General features: G+C 43.3%; 2 protein-coding genes across 2 annotated transcripts; both read left to right on the plus strand.

Annotated features, from left to right (window-relative positions):
- The first annotated feature begins 36 nt into the window (after nt 1-36).
- On the plus strand, nt 37-6,410 carry LOC131266616 (succinyl-CoA:3-ketoacid-coenzyme A transferase, mitochondrial). The gene is made up of 4 exons (XM_058269210.1): nt 37-274; nt 668-863; nt 4,397-5,370; nt 5,512-6,410. The coding sequence occupies exons 1-4, from the start codon at nt 191-193 to the stop codon at nt 5,827-5,829; spliced, it is 1,572 nt and encodes a 523-aa protein (XP_058125193.1). The 5' UTR covers nt 37-190; the 3' UTR covers nt 5,830-6,410.
- A 4,939-nt stretch (nt 6,411-11,349) lies between these two features.
- Nucleotides 11,350-12,118, plus strand: LOC131266627 (cuticle protein CP14.6-like). Its single transcript, XM_058269225.1, has 2 exons — nt 11,350-11,440; nt 11,514-12,118. Exons 1-2 carry the CDS (start codon nt 11,426-11,428, stop codon nt 11,955-11,957), a joined length of 459 nt encoding a protein of 152 aa, XP_058125208.1. The 5' UTR covers nt 11,350-11,425; the 3' UTR covers nt 11,958-12,118.
- Nucleotides 12,119-13,592: the final 1,474 nt, after the last annotated feature.

The following is a 13,592-nucleotide window of genomic DNA, read 5'->3' on the forward strand; positions in this document are numbered from 1 at the left end:
ACAGTTACTGTAGCTGCTACACAATCAAAACAAAAACGTTCTACACGTTCGTGGTACGATCGTCGGTTTCAGTTCTGTTTCTAATCGCATCGGTTCCGGGCCGCCGCGTGTCGTAGCGTTTCTTTCTCCGAGTAGTGTTTGCTACAAAGTTAATATTTTTTCTACTTCCCTGCTACCACAAACATAGTAAATGGCTCTGTCACTGTGCAGCAAACAAGTGCTCGGCACCACCGGCCGGTTTAGGAGCAGAATACTGTCGTGGGAAATCTCGAAGGTAAGTGGTGGGCAGTTAATCACAGACTCCAAGTAGATTCGGGCCCTTTTTCCTCGCCTTAAATTGATTTGACCTTGAAAGTGGAACGCGCACTGCGGAAGTACTGTATCGTGGCTGGAATCCAGCGAAATTTAGTACGCAGTTTAGGTTAGCTCCCCAACAAGTTTGTCGACATACTGCACTAAATTACGTCACAATTATTGTTGCGCACGGAACTGAAAGTGATACAAACTAACGGATGGTAAAACAGAAGCGTAGCAAAAAAAAATACTTGAACCCCCGACCTGTCGGGCCTCCTCCCGAACCGGTTCGATTTGAAGAGCGGGGTTGTAATTTGCATACATATTTTATTCTAATTTCTTCCCCCCTCTGCTTCGTGCACTTTTTCTTCAGGTTTTGGCATGTCGCTATTCGACGGAAAAGAAGCGTTCCAAAATCTACGCCAGCGCCGACGAAGCGATCGCTGATATTACCGACGGATCGAAGCTGCTGGTCGGTGGTTTTGGTCTGTGTGGCATTCCGGAGAACCTGATCGGGGCACTGGTGAAGAAACGTGCCAAAGACCTGACAGTGGTGTCAAATAATGCCGGTAAGCTTCGATTCGCAGACGCATTCTTGCCCCGCTTCGGGACAAATAATCACGCGATCCGGTAGTATTAAATCAACGACGGTAACGCAGTGAAATGGCTTGCACAGATCGTGCACGTATGTGTACTGAAAGGAACAGCATCTTATGATGCCCCGAACCCCCCTCCGAATATGCCCGTTGGTCGAATACCTTTCGGTTTCATTCCAAGGTTATCATAAGCGGTGCTCCGTATGCGCCCTCGGACCAACACTCCTACAGGAAACACACCTCCAATGCGGACGGGCTCATGACTGTGATGCCGCACCAGTTCTAAATATGTGTGACTTCACATGATCTCGAAGAAAATCGTATTGGTTGATTTCACTGATCGCCTGTTGCTAATTATGTGTTTTGACAACATGCTGCTGTTGCTTGGTAACATGGTAGCGTATGCTCGCTTACTATGTCTCCTGTTGCTTGATCAATGATCTTACTATGGGCAGCATTGGTAGTAGTATCGGAAGCTGTATTTTGTGATAAAAATAGAAAGCCGCTTTTTTGAAGTTTAACATCTGAGACAATGTGCTGCGCCATGCGTGTTAGGTTGCATTATAAATTTAGCCAATATTTAAAATAATTTCTTTTGCTCTTTGTTGTTAATAGGAAAAACTAAACACATTCGCACTACGCAAAACTAATTTAACACCTTCTGCAACATTCCGCCGTGAGCTTTGACTACAACCAACCGAGTTTTTGTTTGATTTTGTAGACTACCTGATAAGATAAAGTATATCTGACCATACCCACTCATACGGAAGAGAAATCGTAGCCTTCGTTAGCATATTCAGCCGCCTACACTCCACCTAACACATGCACTTTTACCGAATTTCTTACTTCGGGTGATATTTTCAAAACGTGAGATCAGCATATGCGTTTTCTGGAAAGAGAAATTGGGACGATTACCAATGGAACAGTTTTGTTCAACTATTTATTTATTATTCTAACGGCTGCTTAGGTGTTTCCAGTTTTGAAACAATACCAATCAGCATGATCATGTAACGTAAAAAATCAATATCTTTTTTTAAAAAGAAAATGCACGTTATCGAATTAATTGAATTGGTTTCAGCATGTTGATTTTTTTAGAATCAAATTTTGGTTCATTCAAACCTCGTTTCGTCTAAACGGTATGTTGAAAATCTTGTTTTTGTGTTTACAAATTTCTGCTTTTTGATGAAAACTATCTAGATGAAAAAACAACCATATTTTTCGCTTGTGAAACGTGTTACCAATAAAGAAACGTTTCATCAACTCCATTAATGTTGCGATTGAATCAGGTGGACCTCTTAATGTTTTACCAATCAGTCGAGCGGCTCTCTTTTTGCATATACCGGGTGTCCAACGATATGATGCATCTTCTCCGATGCGACTGACGATGCCAGCGCGCGATGGTATTAATATTTATACGTGGCTTGTGATGCACCAAACTTTGCATCTTTGTCGCCACGGAGGTTACGAGGAAGGCGACGTTAAGAAAACGAACGAAGACAGTTACGGATCTTGATCGATGATGATATTGATCGGGCTGAAAACCTTTACCTCCACCACCGAGACCTAAAGCTTTTTACAAATGTTTAGCATTTGACCTCTTCTTCGTTTTTTCGTCCGTTGCTCATCCGCATCGGCCGTGTTCGCGAAAGTGTCGGGCGGTCCGGTCTGAAACGGTCGAAGCGAAGGTGTTTCACTATTAGTCCCGAAAAATGAAATGCAAATGTCACCTGGCGCGGGCTGGGCCATAAGCGCGTGCGTTCAGTGTCGTCCTCGTCATCAATGTCGGTTATCACCGGGTTGTCCGAACGTTGACGTAACGGAGAAGAAGCGTATCCCACCGGCACCAAAGATCACAGACCTTGGCTGGAGGACTTTCCGACCACGCCGACGGGTGGTGCTGCGACTCTATCACCATTGCCGTGTGTCGAATGTTGTATCATATGCAAAAATGGGAGGAAAAACTGAAACTCGAACCTTAAATTTGGTTCATCGTCGGCGATTGTGGTTTAATGCCCTCGTCATCGAGCTGGGCAAAAGCACAGACATAACAATCGCAGCCTGACCTCGATGCAAAAATAACCTCTCCAAAAAATGCCACCAGGAAGAGGGAGAATAATGTAACCTACGGTATAATGGGCTGGTGCGGTCACCACCACCGCCAATAGGAATAAAAACGAAACGAGCCGTCAGTCTAAGTCGGGGGAAACATGAGATAAGAGTCCCACCGGTACAAGTCGTCCGATGGACTTGATTCCGAGACGGGTAGCTTATCTCTCCACATGGCGTACCCAGACGTACTGACCCTTGTATGCTTGGCGAGCCCTTAACTGAAATCAGGTGATTTTTTATTATCTTGGGCATCTCAAATTGTGATGGGGAAATAGCTTTCATGACTACGTTTTCAGGGACGATTATGCAGGTTTAATGAAGAGTATTAATTAATTAACACGTTAAGCGCTATGCCCAAATTGCACTGCTTTCCGTTCTGCCAGCGATTCGTAGAAACGCCGGCCTAATCAACCGGCTCTGTCGGTCCAAGCAGGCCGACGCCGGCTTACGGGGAAGAACACTGTCGGCCCCACGGGGCCGACGTAGCGCTTAACGTGTTGAAGAGATTCTATTGTATCTTAAAAATATATTTTGATGTTCAATGTTTAAGTCACTTTTCAATAATATTTTTGCATTTTCTTATGTATCCAATTGTGGACTGCTTGCGTAATTGGTGTACCGAGTACCTTTAATTAACGAGTCCTATAGGAACAGGAACACTTGTGCCCAGTTTCTATAAGATTAATAAACATATCATCAAATGGTTTAAGTCATTCTGACTAATCATTTGTTACATTGGTCAATGCTGTGATTATTATTACACATAGATACAACAATAGAAGCAAGTTACACTGGGATGGCTCTTATGGTTTGAATGGATAGTGACAAACAAAAGGCAAAAAGATTGACTGTTTTTGTTAATGGAGTTCACGAGAATAACGCCAAATAAAGTATAATGATATTATAATAATACATTACTTATACTATCCTTTCTAAAACCCTCGTTGTCCAAGTCTATTAGAAACTGGACAGCTGTTTTTATATCTATATAAAAATCTGTCTAACTAAGTCCAATGCATACAATGCAACCAATAGAATTTGGTTTGCTGTAAAAAATTATCATTTTAAATAGTAAATGTTACTTGTTCAATAAAGGCGTACGTAAGTGTACTTCATCTGTGAGAAAATAAGGAGGTTATATAATAGGATAAATCTTATTTTTTTAAAAGTTGCTTTTCGAAACAGTTCTAAACATTCTTTGATAAAATAAGAAACTGTCCTATAATTGTTGGCAAAATGTTGATAGATTCGAGTTTGCAACGATGATGATTGTAATCATTCATATATAAACTTCACTTTAGAAATATATACTTTGATTCGAACAGTCGAACAACATAGCGGACAGTAATGATCATGCAATAAAAGTTACCCTATCTTTGTCTTATCTCTTTCGGCAGGCGTCGACACATTCGGTCTCGGCCTTTTGCTGAAGGAGAAGCTGATCCGGCGCATGATCGCATCGTACGTCGGTGAGAATGCCGAATTCGAGCGGCAATATTTGTCCGGCGAGCTGGAGCTCGAGCTGACCCCTCAGGGCACGCTGGCGGAGCGAATCCGGGCCGGTGGTGCCGGCATACCCGCCTTCTTTACACCGACCGCCTACGGAACGCTGGTGCACGAGGGTGGTTCGCCGATCAAGTACGGCCCGGGCGGCACAATCGAAATCGCTAGCGAACCGCGCCCGATGCAACTGTTCGGCGGCAAGCCCTACATCATGGAGGAAGCGATCACGGGCGATTACGCGCTGGTGAAGGCACACGTCGCCGACGAAGCGGGCAACCTTATATTCAACAAGTCAGCCCGCAATTTCAACCCGACGATGTGCAAGGCGGCCAAAGTGACGATTGCAGAGGTGGAGGAGATCGTACCGGTCGGCTCCTTAGATCCGGACCAGGTGCATATGCCGAGCGTGTTCGTCCATCGCATCGTGAAGGGCCCATCGTACGAGAAGCGCATTGAGCGACTGAGGGTGAACGATGCCAAGCGATCCGGGTCGGTCGTATCGTCTACGCCGGCCGCAAAGATGCGCGAACGCATCGTGAAGCGCGTGGCAATGGAGTACCGCGACGGTATGCACATCAATCTCGGCATCGGCATTCCGGTGCTTTCGTCCAACTTCATCCCGGCCGGCATGAACGTGCTGCTGCAGTCGGAGAACGGCATCCTCGGACTGGGTCCGTTCCCAGAGAAGCACGCGGTGGATCCGGATCTGATCAATGCCGGCAAGGAGACGGTCACCGTGCTACCGGGTGCATCTTATTTTTCGTCCGACGACAGCTTCGCTATGATCCGAGGCGGCCACATCGATATCACTGTGTTGGGCGCGATGGAAGTGTCGCAGTACGGCGATCTAGCCAACTGGATGATTCCGGTCAGTATAGCATCCAGCGGGACAGCAGGTCTAAGGTTCTGTCCTTTCCTGTCCTTGTACTGTGTTTCAGTCTGTGTCCATTCCACAGGAATGACTCATTAACTATTTTCCCTTTTCGTGTATCATGTTTCTGCAATTTAGGGCAAACTGGTGAAGGGTATGGGTGGCGCGATGGACCTGGTGGCCGCCCCGGGCACGAAGGTGATCGTCACGATGGAACACAACGCCAAGGATGGCTCGCACAAGATTCTGTCCAGCTGCAACCTGCCCGTGACGGGACGGAACTGCGTCGACATGATCGTCACCGAGAAAGCCGTCTTCAACGTGGACAAGGACACCGGCCTGATGCTGATGGAGCTGGCCGAGGACTGCTCGGTGGAGGAGGTGATCACCAGCACCGGTTGTGACTTTTCCGTTTCGCCTGACCTCAAAAAAATGGGCCAGGTTGATGAAGTGTGAGAAAAAGGAAAAAGAAAAACTTCGAACCCTATAACATAAGGAAACTATCTAACTAACGGTTAAATGTGTGTGCATGCGTGTGTGTATTAGTGTGTTTGTGTGTGTATAAAGAAAAAAGAAGTTTTCAAAACTTTCTCCCGCTGAACACCGCCCCGGGAGAGTGCTTTCGCCGGTAGATCCATCTGCGTTTGGTGAAGATGCAGATCCGAATTCGTACAGCAGCGGCGAAACTCGATTATATATTCATTCTCACACTCTCAGGTATGGCATTTAAGAAGGAACGTGAAAGAGAAAGAGAATAAGTAGTACACAGTGCGCTACTCATCCGTGCCATCGCCGGACGGCAGGGATCCAGAAAATCTTTCCTTGAAGCAAAACGATCACACAAAACCCAACGCCTAAAATGTGTAATCCATATGGGTTATTTTTTCTTATCTTACTAACGAACGTTTCCTTTCAAACGGTCAAATTGTACAGCATTCGTTCGATGCCCACTAGATTTATGTTGTGCTCAGCCGAGTGGCGTGAGGATAAAGTTGTATCGAAATAAAATTTCTCACCAAAGGAGGTGCAAAAATCGAAGGAAAGGGTATATTATTTCCTCTTTCCTCTTCCTAGCCATGATTTTGATATCTTTGAAGGTGAGTATACTTTGATATTCCGTTGCTTATGCTTTCGAATTTTCAAGATGACATGAATCATTTATTGCAGGGGTTGGCAAAGTCAACTGATTCATGTCCTGACTCCATATGAATTTTATGCAAAATAATATATTGTCAAAATGAGTGGCCCATTTTTCTTTTAAATGAACCAAATTACTTTGATTTTAAAGGAAATGATTTTATCTCCGCTATTTGAATTTTTAAATCATTAAATTATTTGACTTTTTGATTGTTTTTATTGTTTTTTATTAATTTTATTAAATAATACTAATGTTTAGTAAAATCTTTTACTAGACAAATTTTAACATTTTTTTTCAATTGAATTGAATTGATAACCTGGGACGTTATGGTTTTATTTGTCGCTAATTTGTGTTGTACAGTATTCGCACGTTATTCCTATTCGTCTAAAATACGTAGTACTCTCATCCGAATGTATGACATTTTGCTTTAGTCGTATTCAGGCGCCGATATAAAAAAAAAAATGGCCGAACTTGGACGTATTGCATATGACCTAACTTTGGCAGAGATTTATTAGACGTTTGTTTAAAATCCAATTTATAATCAAATTTTCAGCACCCAATCAACCGATCGGGTCGAGTCCATCGTTTTCGCTGGTGTCATCCGATTTAACCTTGATGTTTGCAACATTATCCTGCGGTTATAGTATTACTTTCCACATTTTTGCTTTTCTATTTAAGAAAAAAAAACTTTGATCCACTCTGCTTTGTCCTTAGCAAGGGGGTCAAAAATTTGTTTCGGGTGTGGTTTTCACTATAAATTTAATGCATTAAGCCAGGCTAAAATTAACATAACTTGCTATTGAACCTTAATCCTTGACAGCGAATCTTTATGTTCTGTTCGTTAAAATTTAAAATAAATCTTTTGATTATTAAATATTATATGAGATGACATCAAATCTTGTACGGTAAAATATTCAGAAATGCAATTTTATTTTGTTTCATTTAGGTTAAAAAATTTGTAATCCAAATAATAAAAAAATCAGTGCTTATAATGTTCACATTACTGCAACGATACACGTTAAGAAATATTGCGATAGCAGAAGCGCAAGCAATAAAATGAGAACTTACAATAAACGTTGAGATCAATTTAATTAAAACGCTTACCACTGCACAATGGCCATTTGCCGGGATGGAAGTCAGAAATCCAACTTAGGTATAACGTTTACAAACCATTTTTGCTTCAAACTACAAGATCAAACTAAGAACTACCCAAAAACTTGAGCCAATGCGTCCAGCCAATTCTGAGATTCAAAAGGTCAAAGTCCAAAGTTGCGAAAAAACCGACCGAAAATTTGAAAAAAATTATCCAACTTTGCATATTTATAACTCTTGCATTTTTGGTTCTATTTTTAAAAGTAATACTGTTTTGGAAAGGTATTTTATTTGTCTTTAAAGAAAAAATATAGAATTGGATGCACAGCTTGCATTTTTCTAAATATTATACAAAACGTATCAAATTACTGATAAAATATGAAACAACTTGAAGTTCGACATCTTGCCAAACAAAAAGTGCGCGGAGTTGCGTAAGTTCAAAGGCGTGATATTATAGCCTGATATGTTTTCTTTTAAGCCATGAAGAGTTTACCTGCGGATAGGCGCAGAATCGAAAGTTATTCAAGTTTTTAATACCATGAGGAACATATAATAATTTTGGATTAAAAAAGGTATTTTACTGTTTTCATATTTTTGTAAAGTACAAAAAAATAAAGTAAATCAATTGATAAATCATAATAAATGACTCAATCGGACAATAAGGACATTTTTACGTAACAATAGCTTCAGTAAAATGTGCTTAATAGCTTGTCACCATAGCATATAGCGCCCCCTTGTGGGATTGGGTGGAATTACTTTTTTGAGAATAAATTTCATATAAAACAGTTATAAAATACAGTTTGCAGTATGAAACAATTGAAAAATAATTTTATCCCGGTATTTACTCTAAAGTGGCCATTGTGCACTGTCAAACAAAACGTTAAACAGAGCTCAAGTCTTTGCAGCTTCCCGTTCGTCGCTTGGCCGGCATAGAAATCTTTCGATTAATTCCACCCCTTGCAGGAGGAAGCTCTTGCAATCAGTGTGCCGACACGCGAGTTCCCACCTAGTCAGCTGGGCCGGTCGTCGATATAATCAAAACCGGTCCCATTGACCGCTTCCATCCTCTCTCACCCCCCTCCTGTCCTATCATAATTTTGCGTTGAAGATTTGCAACAATTACCGACCAATTTGGGGGAAACCTTTCTTCCAAAATACATCAACGGAAAGTTCAAGGGCACCAAGATCGGCTCTAATGAGGATGTACTCAATCGACACCTTTTTCGACGCGTGGAGGATATCAACGCACAGTTTACAGCTGATGCGCGACTTTTTTCGTGGCTCCTTTTTCTTTTTTCAAACTATAATCTTGGGCGGAACGATCGTTTGATTAATCCGCGGTCATAAAGGAGGCTTCATCGTAAGATATCAACCGATGTCCGTTGGGACTGCATGGGTGAGTGGGGTGCGAACGTTTATCGTTTAATAATGTTCCCTCATTTATATTTCTGCTCGCTGCCAGCGGTCTTGTAAGAGAGCCAGCTTCGCATGGGTGTTTTATTATTTTATTTTATTTGTCAACATCCTCCAACCACAATGGTAGCCGTATCGATGCACCTGATGGGCTTCCGTCAAACGGGTTTTTAGGTTTCTATCTTCGGCGTGTCCCAAAACTATGTGACTGAACACATCATAATCCTCGTGGCGACCTTAACACGTATCGCATCCAGCAGACACTCCAATGGGTTTGATATGGTTTGGGGAAGAAGAGAGTTGTACTATCTCTCCCATATGCCTCTTCCATCACAGGGAGTCACCGCTATCCAACAATCGGAGATGGATCACTCCTGGGAAAACGGTTCAACGTGTTGAAAGGCAATCAAATTGAGGATAGATGAAGATCGCTGGAATAAAGTAGTTTTAAAAATAGTTTGACACAATTGAGGAATTTTTCTCTTCCAAATGTCTTACTCTTTTCTCGTTAAAAACGCAATTTTTGTTACAACATATGCTCAACAGTTAACAGCTATTCTTCACTTAATTAGTCCAGAGGATGGCCTATTCAAATTTCTATGCAAGAGAAGGTCCTGCCAATTTAAATCGGACAATTTTGTAAAAATTGGGAACTAAATCTAAAATAAAAAACTACTGTTAGATATAATCTGTTTATATAAGATATAAGTATAAGATTGTTGATCTGAATATAGCATAGAATAGAAGGAGCGATGTTTTAAAATTCCCATAATTTTCTACTTATGTTTTCGATGATACGCAAATATTGCTACTTATTTATAAACATTGTAATTGTTTTTAGTTTAAAACAGAGTTGTGAAGGGAATGCTAGGGAAGGAATTAACATTGCATGAATTCTAAAATTCAATAAATAAGACTTTGAAAAAAAAAATAGATTGAGATATCGACCTTCTAATAAATAACTTACTAGAACAAAAAAAAAAACAAAACAAAAAGACCAACCGAACCGAAGTGGAGTTCTCCAGAGTCAAAGCTCGAAGTTGTTTCAGCCTACTGGATAAATATTTGTTGTTGATCGAAAACAGTGAGGGATGGTAGAGAAAAAATAACAACTAGAATTTCTAATTATGTTGTTAATCTTTATTCCATTTTCCCTTTGTTAAGCTTTGTATTGCTATGCAAATACGTTTTTCTAGTATTTCCGCTTGACATTGCAAGCCTAAGATTTAATTTGATCAAATAGTTGTCCAACAACACTTGCGACTCTCGTTTGCACAAAAACTTATACTAGCAGGTGGTTATTGGCACCGCAAGGAACCGGATCCTTCAAAGTACGCGTGCTTCAAGTACTGCACAACCTAGGATGGAGTGCTTCGATTGAATAAAATTTGTCGAATTTTTTCGCAAACGGTCGAGTGAAAATTAAACATCACCTTGAAAGACCAACAGCCGGGCTTGCGTTCGCCTGCCGTTACCGATTGCCAAAAGATCGTCTCCCTCCCTCCCGACGCCGCTTCCTTTTTGTCAAGGGTCACACGTCAGACAACCTTCTCTTCCCACTTGCACTGGTTTGAAACGAAACTCCTAGCGAAGAGTCCCAGCCTAGGCCGCGCCGTTCAAAGGTTGACCGATCATGTATGTTCGTGGCCGCCCGTTTTTTTTACTTATTTCGGGCCGGCCGGTCTCCGAATCTTCTTCAACTTGGCTTGGCGTCTATTCATAAATCACGCCCGGCGAGCACGGGCGAGACGACGGGGACCCCGAAAAAGTGCAACCATCTTCAGCGGTCTCCATGCGAGATGCTCATACATGCGCCTAGAAAGCGAACTGCAGGGATGTGCGTGTGTGCATGATGCTGTGTGTGTGTGCGCGCTTATAGGGGAAATGTTAACGACATTTAAGCAGATGCAACACTGGGAAACCGGCGCACGGGTGGTCACACGAACGGACGATAGAGGACTTACCCAATAACGCATGACGTCGTGCGTGGATGAGCGGGTGAATGGGATGCTGCGACTCTGCCTAATCAGGAGAGCAGAGCCAGAGATGAGCCAGGTGTGAACACTTTGTGAACTGCCATCGACACTACTACCGGGGTGTCGACTCACACATGCAGCGGGGATGCTGCGTTAGGGTAGGCTGTGACTTTTTTTCGTCATCGTTTCAACCGATTCGGCGGGTTTACTTTTTCGGGAGGTGAAATGGCATCGTGTGCAGCAGAATCATTCGTCTGGTAGTGGTGGTGGATACTGGACTGTTTCGAGCCGGGCCAGGACATGATGATCATCAGTATAAAAACCGAACGAAGCACCCGGAATGATAACAGTCGAACAGCTCACAGCTCAGCAGCAGCAGCAGCAGCAGCAACACTTTTCCACAACCCAACCAACAACGCGATAAGCCTTGAAAATGTACAAGCAATCGGTAAGTTCGACACATCGCAGTAGCCTTCGGAGGGCACTTGACTCACCATTCCATTCTTCCGTCGACCACACAGATCGTCGTTCTTTCGTGCGTTCTGGCGCTCGCCGTCGCAGCACCGCCTGCTTCGGCCCCAGCCAAACGGTCGCCGGGCGCCGGAGGACCGGACGCCGATGCCACCGTGGTGGCGCAGGAGCAGATCATCAACGAGGGCGGCTCGTACGCGTACAACTACGAGACGAGCAACGGCATTAAGGCGCGCCAGTCAAGCGACAACGGAGTGTCCGCCGCCGGTGAATACTCGTTCGTCGGTCCGGATGGTGCTTCCTACTCCGTCGTGTACGTCGCTGACGAGAACGGCTTCCAGCCGCAAGGTGCCCATCTGCCAGTTGAGCCGGCCGCGCCCGAGCACGTGATCAAGCTGCTCGAGGACCTCCGTGCCAACCCGCCCAAGGATCCGGAGTTCAGCCTCGCCTCGCTCGAAGCCACCCTGGCCCGTCTGCGTGCCACCCAGGGCTAAGTGCTTTGCGCCCTTTCCGCCCCTTCACCGGAAGCAATCCCGAAGGACGAGGAATTGTTTGTACATATTTCAAACCATCGCGTTGGGTTCTTTTGTACATAGGACACATAAACACATGAACTTACACTTACACACTATTACCCACGTCGTTGTACCTTAAAAAGCGGACGTTAACCCGACGTCAACTCGATATTAAACGTAGTAGTCCAATTTTACAATTTTATAGAATCAATAAAAAAAATGTACGCAAATGTAACTTACACTCGTTCTATATTATTGTTTCCGCACCGAACAGTTTCAGGGCCAGCAATGTGATGGGGTGGGTTGTTCAGCGTTACTATTTACTCTGAATCGTCCTGCGACCATCGCAGCGTGCGACATAAGGTCGGCTTACATAAACCACGCGGCGTAACTAATATTTAAATCCGCGCCGCACGGAAGGATGATGTTACGGACCCGGGTCGGCTCGTCTCTGTCGTTTTTTCCCTCCCCGTTTCAATTGATTGCGAAAGGAAATTTATGCACCTACGCCTGAAACGCGTGACCCTTTTCGTTTCGTCACTGTTGTTGCCCAATCAATCTTGTACGGACGCACAATCCGCCGGCCGCTTGACCTGATGGTGACATTTTCATAACGTTATCTTGGACCGTAGTGTGAGCCGAAAAAACGTGCGCGCGCGCGTGTGATATTAATCGTTCATGTATAACCGTAATCCCAAAGGTCACACCATCTGCTCGTCGTGAACTCGTGAAAAAAAATAATAATAAAACACAATTTCAAATAAATACTTTAAATCATTAATTTATTTCCTCTAGAGGGATGGTGTTGTGTGAGGTGTTTCAAATCCTACCGGTTTTTTTTTTGTCGCAGTTTTTTATCTGCATTCATTGCTTCACCCCCTCCGTGATACCAGAGGCATTTCAATTGGTCTTAGCTAGTCCGTACGTGTGGTTTGTGTGTTTGTCACGGGAAGAAAATGAACATGATACAAGGGGCGAAACTTTAGTACATAATATTAATCTATAACACGATGTCTCGCTAACGGTAAGTTCTATCTCGCTTTTGCTCGCTCGAATAATAACTCATTCGGAACGGGGGCTCTGCGCTGTTTGATACAGGTGTACAGCGTTCAAGGAATCAGGAAAATGAACGGAAAAAGCCCAACCGGGCCTAACGGGGCAAAGAAAGCAACAACGGAGCACACATTCGGCTCGAATAAGCTTTATCTAACTATACAGAGCATGCGTACGGGAAACATTTCTCTCCGCCCACACACAGCAAGGGTCAGAGATGGGTGGAGTGAGGAAAAAAAGGAACCATTAATTCATGTTTTTGCATTCAATTGCCCTTTCTCCTCTGTCTTGTGTTTCTACTTTTACTAAACTAGATTCATGATTTGTTTTACTTTACACTCCTTTCCATTTGCAAGTCCTTTGCTGCAAGGCTTTCGCGGTACTGACTCCTGCCTAGGCTTGTTCCTATCAAAGTGTAGCATATTTATATTTATATAAAATAAACAATAACAAAAAAAAGTAAAAATATTCGCCATACATGTTAACCGTACTTCCGTAACTACTGTCGTCTGATGCTACATAGTCCACGATGATAACTGATAGTAACACGTATTAGCACAC

Source organism: Anopheles coustani, chromosome 2, assembly GCF_943734705.1.
Source record: "Anopheles coustani chromosome 2, idAnoCousDA_361_x.2, whole genome shotgun sequence".
NCBI classification, from domain to species: domain Eukaryota; kingdom Metazoa; phylum Arthropoda; class Insecta; order Diptera; family Culicidae; genus Anopheles; species Anopheles coustani.